This window comes from Phasianus colchicus, chromosome 1 (assembly GCF_987193195.1).
Source record: "Phasianus colchicus chromosome 1, bPhaCol1.hap1.1, whole genome shotgun sequence".
In the NCBI taxonomy this organism is placed as follows: domain Eukaryota; kingdom Metazoa; phylum Chordata; class Aves; order Galliformes; family Phasianidae; genus Phasianus; species Phasianus colchicus.
Window position 1 is genome coordinate 78,585,585 of NC_143436.1, and position 15,422 is coordinate 78,601,006.

The 15,422-nt window shown below is 41.1% G+C and overlaps 1 protein-coding gene across 1 annotated transcript in view; it reads right to left on the reverse strand.

Moving 5' to 3' along the window:
* The window catches only part of LOC116239258 (ovostatin-like), a 34,626-nt gene extending 19,487 nt beyond the window's left edge, over positions 1 to 15,139 (reverse strand). The window contains exons 1-14 of the mRNA XM_031609324.2: positions 14,996 to 15,139; positions 14,516 to 14,536; positions 11,937 to 12,105; positions 10,664 to 10,748; positions 9,862 to 9,979; positions 8,998 to 9,118; positions 8,648 to 8,757; positions 7,796 to 7,954; positions 5,867 to 6,094; positions 5,606 to 5,663; positions 4,312 to 4,457; positions 3,266 to 3,415; positions 2,217 to 2,387; positions 1,508 to 1,640 (exon numbers count right to left, since the gene is read on the reverse strand). Of these exons, the coding sequence (XP_031465184.2) occupies positions 1,508 to 1,640; positions 2,217 to 2,387; positions 3,266 to 3,415; positions 4,312 to 4,457; positions 5,606 to 5,663; positions 5,867 to 6,094; positions 7,796 to 7,954; positions 8,648 to 8,757; positions 8,998 to 9,118; positions 9,862 to 9,979; positions 10,664 to 10,748; positions 11,937 to 12,105; positions 14,516 to 14,536; positions 14,996 to 15,076 (1,750 nt within the window). The 5' untranslated portion in view covers positions 15,077 to 15,139. The remainder of the gene's footprint in view (positions 1 to 1,507; positions 1,641 to 2,216; positions 2,388 to 3,265; positions 3,416 to 4,311; positions 4,458 to 5,605; positions 5,664 to 5,866; positions 6,095 to 7,795; positions 7,955 to 8,647; positions 8,758 to 8,997; positions 9,119 to 9,861; positions 9,980 to 10,663; positions 10,749 to 11,936; positions 12,106 to 14,515; positions 14,537 to 14,995) is intronic.
* Positions 15,140 to 15,422: the final 283 nt, after the last annotated feature.

Consider the following 15,422-nt stretch of genomic DNA (forward strand, 5'->3'; position numbering starts at 1 on the left):
GGTGCAGTTGACACATTAGAAAGGAGAGATGACATCCAGAGGGACCTTAACAAACTCAAATGTTTGGCCTACGTGAGCCTAGTTAAGTTTAACATAGCAAAGTGCAAGGCTTTGCACTTTAGTAAAGTAATTCTAGATACATATACAAGCTAGAAGAACTCCTGGGAAGTAGCTCCCCGGGTAAGGACCTGGGTGTCCTGGTGAATGAATAACTGAACATTGAGCCAGCAACGTGCTCTTGCAGGTTGGAAGGCCTCGTGGTGCTGCAACTCAAGTGTGTTTAAGGAAGGACAGCAGCTATGTGTCAAGGAGACACCTGAGGAAGTATTCAAGAACATGATTGTGAGAAAGAGGGAGGAGAAATGAAGACACACAAAGAGATGTTTCTGAAAGGAGAGACTCCATGAGAGAGAAAATACCCCTGAGAGACCTTGGAGTATGGAGGATACCACAAGTGGACAGGAATGACCCTAAAGGGACTGTGGATCGAGAAGTCTGTGCCAGAGTGGGGACACCACAATGTGTGGCCTGTGAAGATCACACCAGGGCAGGGATGCACCAGAAAGGACAGTGAGCCATAGAGGAGCCCACACTGGAGTGAGGAGGGCCCTAAAGGACTGTTGCCCATGTTGTTGAAGAGGAAACAATTAAGGAACGTAAAGCAGCAAAGGAAAATTAGTAAAATTAGAGATGTCAAAAATAAACGAGTACTAATCTCAATAGCCTGTTTTTCCAGATCCTAATAAAAGAGATTAGGAAGGAATGCATTTAACCTTGGAAGAAACAGGAGAAGTTAATATTACTAAAGAGAAAGGAGATACTGAATAAAAGCTGAGCCTGAGAAAGATGAAAGGAAGTTGTTTCTCTGTGTTTGTCTATTATTTGTTATCCTTTTTTTTTTTTAATTTCCATTAGAAGAGGGGTGGACAGGGAGGTGATTGTCTACTCTGCCCTCATGAGGCCCCATCTGGAGTACTGTATCCAGGTCTGGGACCCCAATGCAGGAAAGACATGGAGCTATTGAAGAAGGTCCAGAGGAGGGCCATGAAGATGATCAGAGGGCTGGAGTGCCTCCCCTACGAAGACAGGCTGAGGGATCTGGGCTCATTCAGACCGGAGAAGAGAATGCCGTGAGGAGACCTCATTGCAGCCTTCCAGATCTAAAAGGGGATTATAAAAAGGAAGGGAATCAACTTTTTGTAAGAGTGGAAAAGATAGGATGATGGGGAATGGTTTTAAGCTCAGAAAAGGAAGGTTTAGATTGGATGTCAGGGGGAAGTTCTTTACAGAGAAAGTGATGAGGTGCTGGAACAGGCTGCCCAGAGAGGCTGCAGGTGCTTTATCCTTGGAGGTGTTCAAGACCACATTGGATGGGGTCCTGGGCAATCTAGTCTAGTACCAGATCTGGAGGCTGCTGCCCCTGCCTGTCTGCGGGGAACTTGATGATCCTTAAGGTCCCTTCCAACCCAAGGCATTCTATGATTTCATGATTTTCTGATTCTTTTACCTTTGCCAAAGGCACTGCCACCACTGGCATCATGTTCCAAATAGATACGATTATCTTCCCAATCCAACCTGTCTTCATTGCACAGAACTGGCTTCCGTAGCGTAGAGTTGGTGAAAACCTTCAGGCCCATCTCCTGCATGTAAAAGAATCGATCATGTCACTTGGTGCACGCAGTAGCTACCAATATGTGCCACGTTTCCCATCCAAGTTAACATCACTCATCTCTCTCCTCACTTCTCACATTCCAGCCTTTCAATTCCAAATGTCACAAGTAATTCTTCTGCTACATGCAGGTAGTGACAACTGTTGTTCTGTCCCAAGTAGTAGTGGTGGTGCTCATGTTAGGTCTTTTGCAACTGGACAGGGTAAGTGACAAAGACATAGGATGAGAGAGAGTGGAGAAAAGTGTATCAGGAAAGCAACGGTCTGCATAATATACTCAGATCCTTATTAGGAATGCCTGAGGTTGTGAAGAAAGTTCATGGTCCTGCTTAAGAATAATCTACTGAAGTATGGACTGGATTCCAATGAATATATCAAGTAGTGATTCTCAGTCTTCCTGAGTAAGAAGTGGATATCAGATTGTACAAATTGAATGACTCAAGAGTGAGGGCAGTTGAGGGATCAAAACCACACCTTAGAAAACTTAATGCTAGTGTGCATGAATTCTTCTGGAACATTTGGAAAAAAAAAAAAACAGAACACATACCCTGAAAATCCTGTAAACATCACCATCATGGCTGACATTGACAGGTTCATAGTACAAGCCATCAAAAAAAGTGGTTTTGACTGGGGTACATTCCTCTGGCTGGTCGTCTTGCAGGTTGAGTCCATTGTAATAATAGCCATACAAATCACTCAAATGAAGCCGGTAGTACACCTGGGAGGTGAGAACAACTGATGTAAAAACAAGGAAAGGTCCTAGGGAGGTGCAAAATTCTGTCACACCATGAAAATCTTTCATGGCTGTAGAGTGAGAAAGGAGAAAGTTCACTGAAAACCAGTGTGTGACTGGGTTTGCAGTGCAGCTTCTTCTGTCATCCTCATTGTGCAGCACATATCCACTTTCCTGCTTCAAGACAAAACTACCTCTCTTAAAGTATGAAATGAGCAGGGTATCTGTTTATTGTTTTTTTTGTTTTTTTGTTTTTTTGTTTTCAGATGCACTACATATATCTAGTATATATATGTATATATAGTTTTAATCACAAGGATTTGTTTCTTCCTATGCTCCTTTCTCATTTGTATTTCAGTAGTTATGGTAGCATGTGAACAGCCCCATATAGTATGGTGGGTTTACCTAGCGATGCCTACACAGATGAATAAGCAATTTGGCTGATGTTATGCAAGAAGGTCTAGACTCTATCCCTCTTTTTCTGAGTTGTGATGGCTTTTTAGGGTGAACTTGAACAAAGAGCATGAAGAGGTACTGCTGAGTTATGCAGATTTGAGTCTGACAAATTACTAGCTGATATTTGCAGCTTTTGTCTGCATCAAAGGCCTATTTGAGCCACTCTCAGATGCTGTCAAAATTTGACAGTCATACTCTGTTTAACACTGCTATGCTTTCTAAAAGTAAATATTTCACCATCAGCTTTGAAGTATAAAGCTGCTATTTCTTTTTTTCAATCACTGAAATGTCTGTTTACCTGTAAAAAAGAAAAACATAGCCAGCAGAAGAGATATTAGGTGGGCATAGGAACTGTCATTCTGGATGTCCCTAGATTGAAAGAACACAGCACTGGGCATGTGGCTTACACTCTCAGCAGATAACTCTCGCTCAGGCTGAAGAAGGAAGACACTCTGATCTACAGCTCGCAAGGCACAATAGGAGTTGGCAGCAGCTTCAAGGTGGATGTTGATTTTAGAGCCTGGGAGAGCCTGCTTCTCAGAGAACTCAAACTGGAGCTGTAAATGAGTAAATTGAAAACAATAAAATAGAAATTAGGAGAATTAGCTTGGCAGATACATCTAAATCTCACCTTTCACTGATATTAATGCTATTCTCTATTGGGCAAAGCTCCTGCTGCTTAACAGTCCTTCTGAATCCCTGTTTCTACAAAAATTCATAATCACATAATCCCCTAATCATTTTCCCCCCACTCCACTGACAGCTTAGCATGAGTTTGAGTATATGCATGAATGCCAAGGATAGATTCTTGTGTTATCAGGCATGCCTGTATCTTTTCCATTCCTAAACGCCAAACTGAGTGGAGTGCTTGTGATGAAGTAATTTCCTATCTTTTCACTCAGCAAAAAAACAAAAAGAAAACTAGGAAGGACATTGAGGTGCTGGAGCAGGTCCAAAGAAGGGCAACAAGGCTTGTGAAGGGTTTGGATAATATGCCCTAAGAGGAGAAACTGAAAGAACTGGGGCTGCTTAATCTGGAGAAAAGAAGACTCGGGGGAGACCTTGTTGCTCTCTTCCAGTGTCTGAAAGGTGCTTACAGTGGGAGTAGGGTTGTTCTCTTCTCTCTGGTAACAGGACAAGGGAAAATGGCCTGAAATTGCATCAGGGTAAGTTTAGGTTGGATATCAGGAAAAACTTCTTTACAGAAAGGTTTATTAAGCACTGGAATAGGCTCCCCAGGGAGGTGATTGAGTCACCGTCCCTAAATGTGTTTAAAAACCATTTGGATGTGGTGCTCAGGGACATGATTCAGCAGAGGGTCATTAGAGTTAGGGTAGTATGGTTAGGTCGTGGTTGGACTTGATGATCTTTAAGGTCTTTTCCAACCTGAGTGATTCTACGATTCTATGATTCTAGCAGATATAGCCCTTGATAATAAAACAAAGATTTTCACCTTGTTCTTGAAGCATATATCACTGTGTATCCAAGAGCTGTCAGCCACTATCTCTCCATTAGGATGGACTGTATAGAGCAACAATCTGGCGCTGGGAGCAAGCTTCTCAGTAACAGCCAGTGTAATAGCAAAAGTGCCCCAGGAAGCTGTGGAAGGTACATGGAACAGGGGAGGAAAAGCCAACAAAAGAGATTAGATAAACTTCAGCTTTGGTGGAAGGATAACATATTTGTTCATAATCTATCTGCACCATTACAAAAGGGATGCTGGCTACTGGGAGATTAATTTCTCAGTGGCTGAGGAAAAACTCCCATCAGCAAGGTACCAGATGCAAACTGGACAATGCTGAGAGCAGGGTGTTTTGCAGAGAGGGAGCTAAGCTGAGCAGAAGTTGGACAGAAAAATCTGTAATCTGATTACTGCAAGAAGAGCAATACTTTGCCTTTGGAGCTCAAACCTAGAACCTTCTACACCAGATTAGATAAACCTAAGCTAAGACAATGTTCTCTTAACACTGGGAATTATGAAGTTCGTGTCAATACAGATGACAATTACTAGAGCAGAGACAGGAAACTAAGCTTCCTTAGTCACACTCTATCACACATCTTGCTATTGGTTAGCCACAGATATATGGAGAAACCACATAACCTCAAGATATTTTAATGAAGGAAAAATTGTATAACAAGGCTGCCTTTTGATGAATAGATGCCCCTCCCAAGCACATGCCATGCAGCCACAGCGCACAGATACCTGGAGAAAGACCAAAGATGGCCAATACTAAATAAGTCCTATATGTAGAGTGAGACTTACTTAAGTCACTTACTGAACACCTGGTTCTGCAAGAAAATACATTTTTTAAATGAAAAAATGGAATTCAGTTTGCTGAATCATGGTATTCGGAATCTTCTAAAGCTCCATGAATTCCAAGCATCTAATTGCTCTGTCAAATGAGGCACCCACTATTTAAAAATTTTTGGTCTTCTGATTGGTGAAGATTTGGATGTCACAGAGCATCTGAAACCTTAAATACTCTTTAAAATAAATAATAAATAATACCAAAAATGATTACATTCCTCCTATTCAGTCGCAACCTCTCAACTCAAAAGATAAATTTGATTATGTTTAGGAGCTGCATCAAAAGCAAATAATAATGTGAGTGGTGAAAGACGTTTAAGAATTAATACCCTATTTAGCAACAGTTCTCTGCTTTCATCTCATCTTATATAAGTTACTAATGTTCTGGTGATAGGAATGATGCACTGAAGTACCAGTATTAATACAGTCCAGAACTTACCATGAGTGATTCTTACTTGCTTTTGGCCACTGAGAACAATTTTTCCTTTTGCCATCACCTAGGAATAGAAAAAATCACAGGACGGAATCAAAAGCACCTCCTCCCTTCTCCCACAAAATCACTGATATTGAGTGGTATTCTGAGGGGCTTGAATCAAGCTGTGATCCGTAGCCACAGGCTGATCTGAACATTTCTGTCTTATTTAGTGTTCAAGAAAAGGTGGAAGAAAATATATGTTTTGGGAACTGAGGTAGTACGTACCACATAGTAGAAGTCTGTGTGGGTGGCATTTCTGTAGCCCTTTCTATTCAAGACATAGTGAATATTAATCATTCTTTGCTGGCCACAGCTTAGTTTCTCCTTCACTGGCTCAATTCTCACAAAGCTGTTGGTCCGTGAGTAGAAACGATGGACAAAGAATAAGGCTTGGGACTCATGATCGTTTCTCCACATAAAGAAATCTGCACAGTCATCTGGTGCTTGTGTGGCCTATAATACAGGAGAGGCATATACGAGGAATCAACAAAGTGGAAATTAAAAGATCAGCAGGTAAGTGAGAGGCAAAAGCATCTCCCCTCTAACATACTTTGTTGGAAAACAGATTTTTTGAGGCTGGTGTGAAAAACTTGCATTTCAGTTGTCCAGAGTGTGGGGATTGCAGAACACATTATATTCATGTTCAGATGACACCGAGCTGGGTGGAAGTGTCCATCTGCCTGGGAGTAGCAAGGTCTGGACAAGCTGGACCACTGGGCTGAGGCAAATGACATGAACTTCAACAAGATGGAGTGCCAGCTTTTGCACTTTGGCCATAATAACTTCAAGCAATACTACAAGCTTGGGGTAAAGCGGCTGGAAGACTGTGTAGATGAAACAGACCTGGGGGATGTTGGTGAATGCTCAGCTGAACATGAGTCATTAGCATGCCCGGGTGCCCAAGAGAGCCAGTGACATCCTGGCTGGTATCAGAAAGTTTTGCCAGCAGGAGTAAGGAAGTGATCATAGAATCATAGAATCACAACCTATAAGATCATCTAGTCCAACCATCTCCACGTTACCACTGCTAGCACAAGCTACTAAACCAGATCTTGCAGCTCCTCATCCAAAATCCCTCTACACCCAGCACTGGATCATCCCTCTACACTCAGCACTGGAGAGGACACAACTTGAGTACTGTGTTCAGTTTTCAGCCCCTCAGTATAAGAAAGACACTGAGGGTCTGAAGCATGTCCAGGAAAGGGCAATGAAGCCAGCATGGGGTCTGAAGAACAAGTCTTCTGGGGAGTGGCTGAGGGAACTGAGATTGTTTTGTCTGGAGAACTCTACAACTATCTAAAAGGAGGTTGTGGTGAGGTGGGGGTCAGCCTCTTCCCTCAGGTAACTAACAGTAGGGCTAAAGGGAATGGCCTCAAGTTGCACCAGGGGAGATTCAGGTTGGATATTAGGAAAAACTTCTCTAAAAGAGTGCTCAGGCACTGGGACAGGCTGCCAGAAAGGTGGTGGAGTCACCGTCTCTGGAGGGTTCAAGGGATGCTTAGATGTTGTATTAAGAGACATGGTTTAATGAGGAAATAGTGGTGGTAGTGGATGGTTGAACTGGATGATCTTGGATGCCTTTTCCAGCCTTGGTGATTTGATGATTCTGTGATCTATGTCACATTGCACTAGGGAGGTTATTTTAGATTCTTACTAGTTTGAGACAGGTTGTTAAAACTTAGTGTGATTTGGTACTGCTTTGTTCTCAAACAGCCTGCTTTTTCTCATCTCTTCCCATAGCACCAGAGAAAACACATGATAATTTGGGAAGACCATGTCATGGTAATGGCATGAGTGTCAGCAGAAACGTTGGGAAGCAGATTGGCATGCACCCAGCCTCGGTCAGAAAAGCAGGGCAGGCTTTCAGAAACGTTCTCTAGTTCATGGAATGAAAAGAAGGAAGATGACTGCAGAAAGGGCTTCAGAGCTGAGAAAAATAAATAGAGAGGTGCTGAAGATCACGCTTGAGGTATGGTCTTCTGCTTCTGAGGCATTAGAGTTTTCTCATACTAGATTCACAGAGGTTGCATGTGTTGTTGGGCTAATTGCCCATTTTTCTCATCCAAAATAAACCTGCCAGCATCCACTGCTTGCTTCTGATTCTTCTTTCTGTTGCAGAAATTTTTCAGGAATTAGACTAGAGCTTATACTTACTCTAAGTTGAACACTGGGATTAAAGAAGTTGGATGTGTCAAGGGAAAAGACTGCCGTGCCATTCTCATCAGTGGTATAGTTGGCCTGGTATTCTCCATTGACCTCCAGCACGACAACCCTACTGGCAACAGGCTTGCCATCTGCATTTGTCACAGTGATCTAAACACAAAGAATACACAGAAGTTTCAGGTTAAAAAAAAAAAAAAAAGAAAAAAAAGAAAAGGATGATAAGTGTTCTGCTCACCAGAGAACAGTAACTTAACCACTATGGACATCTGCAGAGAGTAGAACTCAAGAGAAATGCATGCGTATTTAAGAGGCAAATGTGTAACATAGGGCTCGTTAATATCTCCTGTCTTTTGAGATCCACACACTACCTTCCTTCTGCACTCTGAATCAGGAGAATGCTGTACATTTCATCCTTCTTTCTGTGCCAGGGTTTATATTGGGTGTACAGGTTGGGAAGAATTTGGATGTGTTCCAGCAGTTACACTGTTTTAAGTACACATCCACAGGACGGTGTGATACAATGTAAAGTAAATTCTACCTTCAGCTTAGGCACTGGTGTTGTGAGCATAGCTTTTTGCGTATCTGTCTTCATCACCTGTGGCCTTTCATTTACTAATTTCTCAGGCATTTAAAGGACTCCCTTACACACTAGGCATTAGGGCATAATTTTCTGATTTTCTCTAAAAGTTTCTAACATAATGACAGACATATGAAGCAGTCATTTTTATGTGACATTATTGATGGAAGCTGTTATTACAGAGTAAGGGACGGCCACAAACGGGGCAATGTAGAGATCCTGCTGGACTTCAAGTTCTGCTCTACTGTATCTTCTCAGCTACTCACCTCACCAAAGTAAGGAATTCCCCTCCTGTAGTACTGATCCATGTTCCTGAACATCACTCTGTCATTTTCTTGGCTGACTGCAACATAGTCGTAGTTTTTCATCTGGATACCTGTGAGACACACCCATAAGAAAGGGAAGGAAGCAGAAATCAGAAATGCGCAGAAAACAGTCTCTTTTGAAAAGCAGTATGGAGATGTGATTTTCTGGACAGAGAGCTACACAGATAAAATGGTAGTTGTTCATTATTTGATGAAAAGATCAGAATCCAGGAGATTCCTCTGAAGAAGTATCACCTGTGAGATTTAGGGTACTTCAGTTTAGCTACTTCCCTATTTTCACTTAGTATTACCTGTACCATTTTCAGTGATGACTGTTTCTATGTTTAAGCTGGCATACATCCTGGAATAGCTGCGGTACAACTGAAAAGTTTTGGTGGAGACAACAGTGCTGAGACAACCATTGTTTTCCAGCTGAAAAAGGAGTAAAAAGAGGAATACTTATTTTTCTCAAGATTTGGAAAAACGCTCCTAAGCTTGTATTAGTGGGTCCCTGTAGAGCTTCATGCCTCTGCTTGCATTTCCTTTAGCTTTTATCACCTACTTGCTCTCCTCTTATCTTAAACTTCTTACTCCTTGGCTCCCCTCACAGTTCATTGTTGCAAGCTCATACACCTACACACCTGAAATCCTTTCTCCTCCCTTCTCCCTTTACTCACATCCCTTCTTAAGCACATTTTGCATGATGAATGAGCTCTCTGATAGGAGCTTAGTTCTTTAAAGTACTTTGAATCTGATCTAGATGAGAAATCAAATATCAATTTAACACTGTCCTCAAAGACTCCCAGTAGAGGTCTGCTGATTATCCTTGGCAAGTACACACATACAGTGTTTCAGGAATGATCATGAATTCATAGTTTTATAAGCTCTCCTCTCTCCTACTGACTCTTCTGAGACAGAACTCAAATTTCTAATGAAAAATAATTTCTCTTCTCCTGCCTTCTTGAGGAGAAGGGGCAAAAACCAGTCTCCTGATGAGGTCACTGGTAAAAACTACATTTGTGTTCTTTCAGAATTATCTGTGAAACAGTGAGAAAAATATGCCTCTGGGATTATCTGTCTGATGTTCTCCAGGAAACAAATGTGGTCTCCAAACCTTGCACAGTGTGTTGAGTAGTAAAGTTCACTGGGAAGAAGGGCATAGCCCCATATCATACCAATCCAGTGACAGCTTCACAGGTTGGTTTCTGGCTTTGCTGACATCGTGGATTATAAAAGTGTTGCTGACACACATTGATTCGGGCAATCCCCTGCACTGGTTGGCCATAAGTGTACCTAGGAGAGGATGAGACACAAGAATCCAATAATGATCAACTTAAAGGTGGACTTAGCATGAAACAAGAAAGACTGCAAAGCGGTGCAGACTCTAAATCCCTTAGGAGTGCCGAGAGTACAAACAGAAAAGTAACTGGGAATTAGAACTTGTTAGTCCTACCTGAATTCTCCTCAATTATTTTTAGGCAGACTTTGACTTAAAAAAACCTACTTTACCATTGTCTTGGTTGAATCATTCTTTAAGGTCTGAAGCTGGAAAGGGATGCTGGGCTTGTGTTTGGGATATCATTTCCTTCTGCTTGCTTTTTTTTTTTTCTTATTATTGCCTTACATGAAGCAAGATGTATGGCAGTCCTTGTTTCTCAGGCTTATGCTACCCTGCCCCTTGGCAGTGTCGCATACAGAAATCTTAATGATAGTCCTCCACTATTTCTCTGCTTCTTAAACCTAGCAAGTTTGTACCACTTAATACCTTCAGACTGTTAAGACACACTAACTCACAAAATTCTAATTCTGCAGTGTAGCAGAGTTATCATTATTTTTCATGTCATGGAAGTCATAGCTAAATAAATTGCTCTAGTCTATACATGAATCAGTAGTGGGCTCCCTATTTCACAGCATTTCACACTATCCTCTTTCCTGTGGTCCTTGTTTACACATGTTATTCTCAGCTCTTTTACTTACAAGGCACAAACATTCACCCTGATTTCTTCATCAAAGAAAGAGATCCTCCTGGGCGTGCTGGTTGTCACTTCAAACTTTGGCAGAACTGGAAATACAAGGTGAATATGACTGAGCAGCAGTAGCATACCATAGACAGGTGCATAAGAGGAAGACAGTAAAAAAAATTAAAAAGAACCAGCAGAAGCATTTTTAAATGTTTGAGAGAGAAAAGTATATCTGAGAGTTAGCTGTAGGATGTTATCAGGCAATAACTTTATGGGTAAAATCAAAAACTTATTTAAAATGCAAGAATAATCATAATAATAACAACAGTCACAATAAAAACGTTTTCTTTAGGGGCAATGTGGGAGTGACGTTGATGTCTCTGAAAGTACTTAGTCCCTGTAGAACAGAAGATATTATGCAATCCAACCCCACTCAAGTAGGAAGGCAACAGGGTAAGTAAAATAGTGGAACCAAACAAGTCCCAACACACTGTCACACCCTCTTTTCAGCCTGTCTTTTGTCACAAGTTACCAGCAATGATGACAACACAGCCAGAATAGAATTTTTCTTTTGCACCTGTACACAGAGAACTGGAAGGCTTGAAGAAAGTCCATAGGGCAAGCAGGAATGGTGCTTTACTGTCATTACACACACAATCAAACAGTAAAACAAACAAAAAATAAATAATCTAGGATCCTAAGGAAAATCTGCCACCATAAGTTTTAAAACATGTAATATTAAAATGAATAGTCTGACTCCCATGATATGGTCTATTCCAGAGTAAGCAGATTATTATGGGGTCTCTCTACTGCCTGTTTTTTTTCCTTCTTGTTCTTCCAGTGGTTATCCAGCCTCTTCAATAACATGCTGATAACCATCATCTGATGTCTGATAGAGAATATTTAAAGATTTCTGCTGCATATATTATTCTATCACTCTTCCTATGTTGCTGATCTCCATGAAGCATGAAGGAATGATTCGTGACTCATTTGTTTTACAGGTAGAGAATGTAATACATGGGTGGTAGAATATGGATTCCAAACTCACACAGTGATTTTGAGCCAAGCTCAGAGAAGAATTAATTTCCTAATTTAACTCCTGAAAAATGCTGTCTTTCTCACTATTTCTTTTTTTTTACTCTTTGCTTTTACTTGTTCATTCAGCTCTCACCATGTCTTTCTTTTTTAAACATGAATAGGAGATTTCAAAGCACTTAAGCTCTGCTCTCACAGCTCCTATCAGACTTAGACAGAGCCAGCCTCTGGGGAAGTTCACAATTCTTGCTTACCATATTCCTCCACTGTGAAGTATTCATGCTCCTTATCCCCTGACTTCTTCTCCACAATGATATGATAAGACCCCAGAATTGGCTCCTCAATTAATGGGAACGAAAGCTGGATAATGCCATGCATAGATGATACATCCAACCACTGGAAGATCTGATTTTGCTCTGGGTCCTGGGGAGTGGGATAAAGAGAAGCGTCAAAACTTTTCTCACCCTTTTTCTTGGCTTATTTTAAATTTCCTGTCCTGGTATACTGGCTTAATGTTTTACCGTATGAATGTGAGTATGAACTGATGGCATGTGTGATATGACTTACCATTCGTTTTCCAGATCTCTTTGTGCCTTAAACAGGCCCAAGTCTAAGTTTACCTGAAAATTACCTACACTGCCAGATGATCTCAGATCATCCATGAATAGTATCTGATTATGACTCAGGTTGCTTATCTGTAGCTCTTCTAGTATGAGTATTTTTGATTCTGTTCTTCCTTATGTCAAATAGGAACATTGTGCTAAACCCCCTTGAAATGGAATGCGGTAGAACACTGACTTAATGTTTGCCTTGCTTATAGCAGAAGATGACATTTCAGAAAGACACTCTTTTTTGCCTGTATGCAGGTGACTCTATTCAATATTCCAATTTGCTGCAGTCCTACCAACATAAGACCATACTAAACACCCATGTTTGAATCCTAACAAAAGGAACACCAACTTTTTGCCACCTTCAACTAACACCTCTGGTTCTGCTGACTCCTCCTGTTCTTTGTCTTTAGATTATGTGCTCTGGATAAGCCTTTGTCAGATACTGACACTCAGATGAGCTATGTCTAAATGCCAGCACCTGCATGCACACTTTGCTGTGGCACAATGGGGAAAGTGTTGTGAAAACAAATGGGAGAGATTACATAAAGGCAGAGTTGTAAAGAGAGAAGGGTCTAGATTTGAACCTGTAAATTAAATATGTAAGCAAATAACAAACAAACCATAAACCAAAAATTCTGTTTGATTGTGTGGTTCATCTAATTGTTAAAATTATTTGAGAAGTAACCTGTGCAGCAGGGCATATTTATTTTCTATCCAGGTTAACACAGTGAATGGAACAATGTATTTACTACCACTATGCTTTACAACTACATTTTCCATCGTCTAAAGATCATAGAATCATATCATAGAATCATAGAATGGCCTGGGTTGAAAGGACCTCAAAGATCATATAGTTTCAACCCCCTGCCACAGGCAGGGTTGCCAACCACTAGACCAGGCTGCGCAGAGCTACATCCAGCCTGGCCTTGAATGCCTTCAGTGATGGGGCATCTGCAACCTCCTTGGTTCCCTGGAGCCTTCTCTTCTCCAAGCTAAACACACCCAGTTCCCTCAACCTTTCTTCATAGGAGAGGTGCTCCAGCCCTCTGATCATCTCAGATGGGGCCTCACAAGAGCCGAGTAGAGGGGAACAATCAGCTCCCTCTCCCTGCTGGCCACCCCTTTTTTAATGCAGCCCAGAACACAGCTGGCCTTCCCAGCTGCAAGCGCACACTGCTTGCTCATGTCCAGCTTCTCGTCCACCAGGACCCCCAAGTCCTTCCCCACAGGGCTGCTCTCAAGATGTTAAGTCATGCTGGAATACATCAGTGATAAGTTCCAGAAACTCTGGAATAAAATGTTCAGTGTCAAAATCGTAACAAATCAGTTGTAACAGTAACAGTAACATCTGACTCAGACACTAGACTGCGCTGTGATTCTTGAAACTGCTACACTACTATTAAGAATAAATGATTTGTATTTCCTTTATAATTCTGTTAAATACTTTTGCAAAGGATTAGTTATGAATGAATTTCACATAGTGACAGGCATCTGAAAGCGCAGTTCTTGCATACTAGAGATGGTATCATCTAGGAACACTTTTCTGTGAGCCTTCTGCTACAGTGCCTGGTACTTTTCCTAAATGAAGATGGGAATCACAGAGTCACAGAATCGTAAGAGTTGGAAGGAACCTTTGGAGATCATCTTGTCCAACACCCCTGGTTCCCTACATTAGGTTACAGAGGAAAGCATCCATATAGGTTTTGAATATTTGCAGAGAAAGAAAATCCACAGCTTCCCTGGGCAGCTTGTTCCAGTGCTCTGTCATTCTCAAAGTAAAAAAGTTATTTCTCACATTCATATGGAATTTCCTATGTTTCAGTTGGTGGCTGTTGCCCCTTTCCTTTTACTGGATATCACCAAAAAGAGGCTGGATCCATCCTCTCAACACTTGCCCTTTAGATATGAGTGTTGATAACATCCCCTCTCGGTCTCCTCCAGGCTGAACAATTTCAAGTCTCAGCCTTTCCTCATAAGAGAGAGACTCCAAGCCCTTAATCTTTGCAGTCCTCCTGAACTCTCTCCAGTAGTTTTCTGTCTTTCTTGAACTGCAGAGCCCAGAACTGGACACATCAATTTCACTTGTTCTGGATGCCTAATATTGACAGTTGAATTAGTGAGGAGCATGCACTTCAAAAGGCAAATGAGAAAGTCATGTTTTGGAAATGACAGCACTGACATTTCCAAAGAAACTGTCACTTTAATGACAGTGCATCTCTTACCTTAATGATGATTCGGGGATACTGGAGGAGAAAAAAAAAGGAGAAAAAAGAAAAAGTTATCAAAGCATAAAGAAATCAACTGTGGAGCTTGAAAAATACCAGTTGAACCCCTCTGAATACTGCAAACTGGGTTGAGGAAACAATTTGAAATTCATGTCTGTAATTTAAGAGATAATTTTAGGATACAACCTGTTTATGAATCTATCTTTTATATAAAGACATCCAATCTCTTTCTACATATCAGGGGCATTTGAAGAGAAGTGACTACAAAATCTGAGTACTGAGAGATTTCCAGGAGTGCTTTCAGAAACCTTGCCTTCTATAAAAGTAGGAAATTGATAGAGTATGAAGTTACAGCAGTTCTCTAAGAACACTGGGAACAATTCCAGCTTCCTTTTACTCAATATACAAGTGAGGGAGTCTCTATGAACAGTATTTCAAGGTCATGCTCAAAAAATCTTGACTATCACTCTTACTTACTGTCTCCTGAACAGGTCTGAACTGGCTATCCAAAGTGACCACACGAAACATCACTGAAAAAGATGGACAAAAGAGAATCATTTGCTTTTGTAATGGTAAGTTCGTCTCAGTGTATAACTGAAACAAAATTTGTGCAGGCTTTTAAGAAGAACTAATGAGTCCTCAGAGAACTGGAGTGTTAGAAAGGACTTGATTATTTTAGATAGTGAAAAAGGAAAAGAAAGAAAGAAAGAAAGAAAGAAAGAAAGAAAGAAAGAAAGAAAGAAAGAAAGAAAGAAAGAAAGAAAGAAAGAAAGAAAGGAAGGAAGGAAGGAAGGAAGGAAGGAAGGAAGGAAGGAAGGAAGGAAGGAAGGAAGGAAGGAAGGAAGGAAGGAAGGAAGGAAGGAAGGAAGGAAGGAAGGAAGGAAGGAAGGAAGGAAGGAAGGAA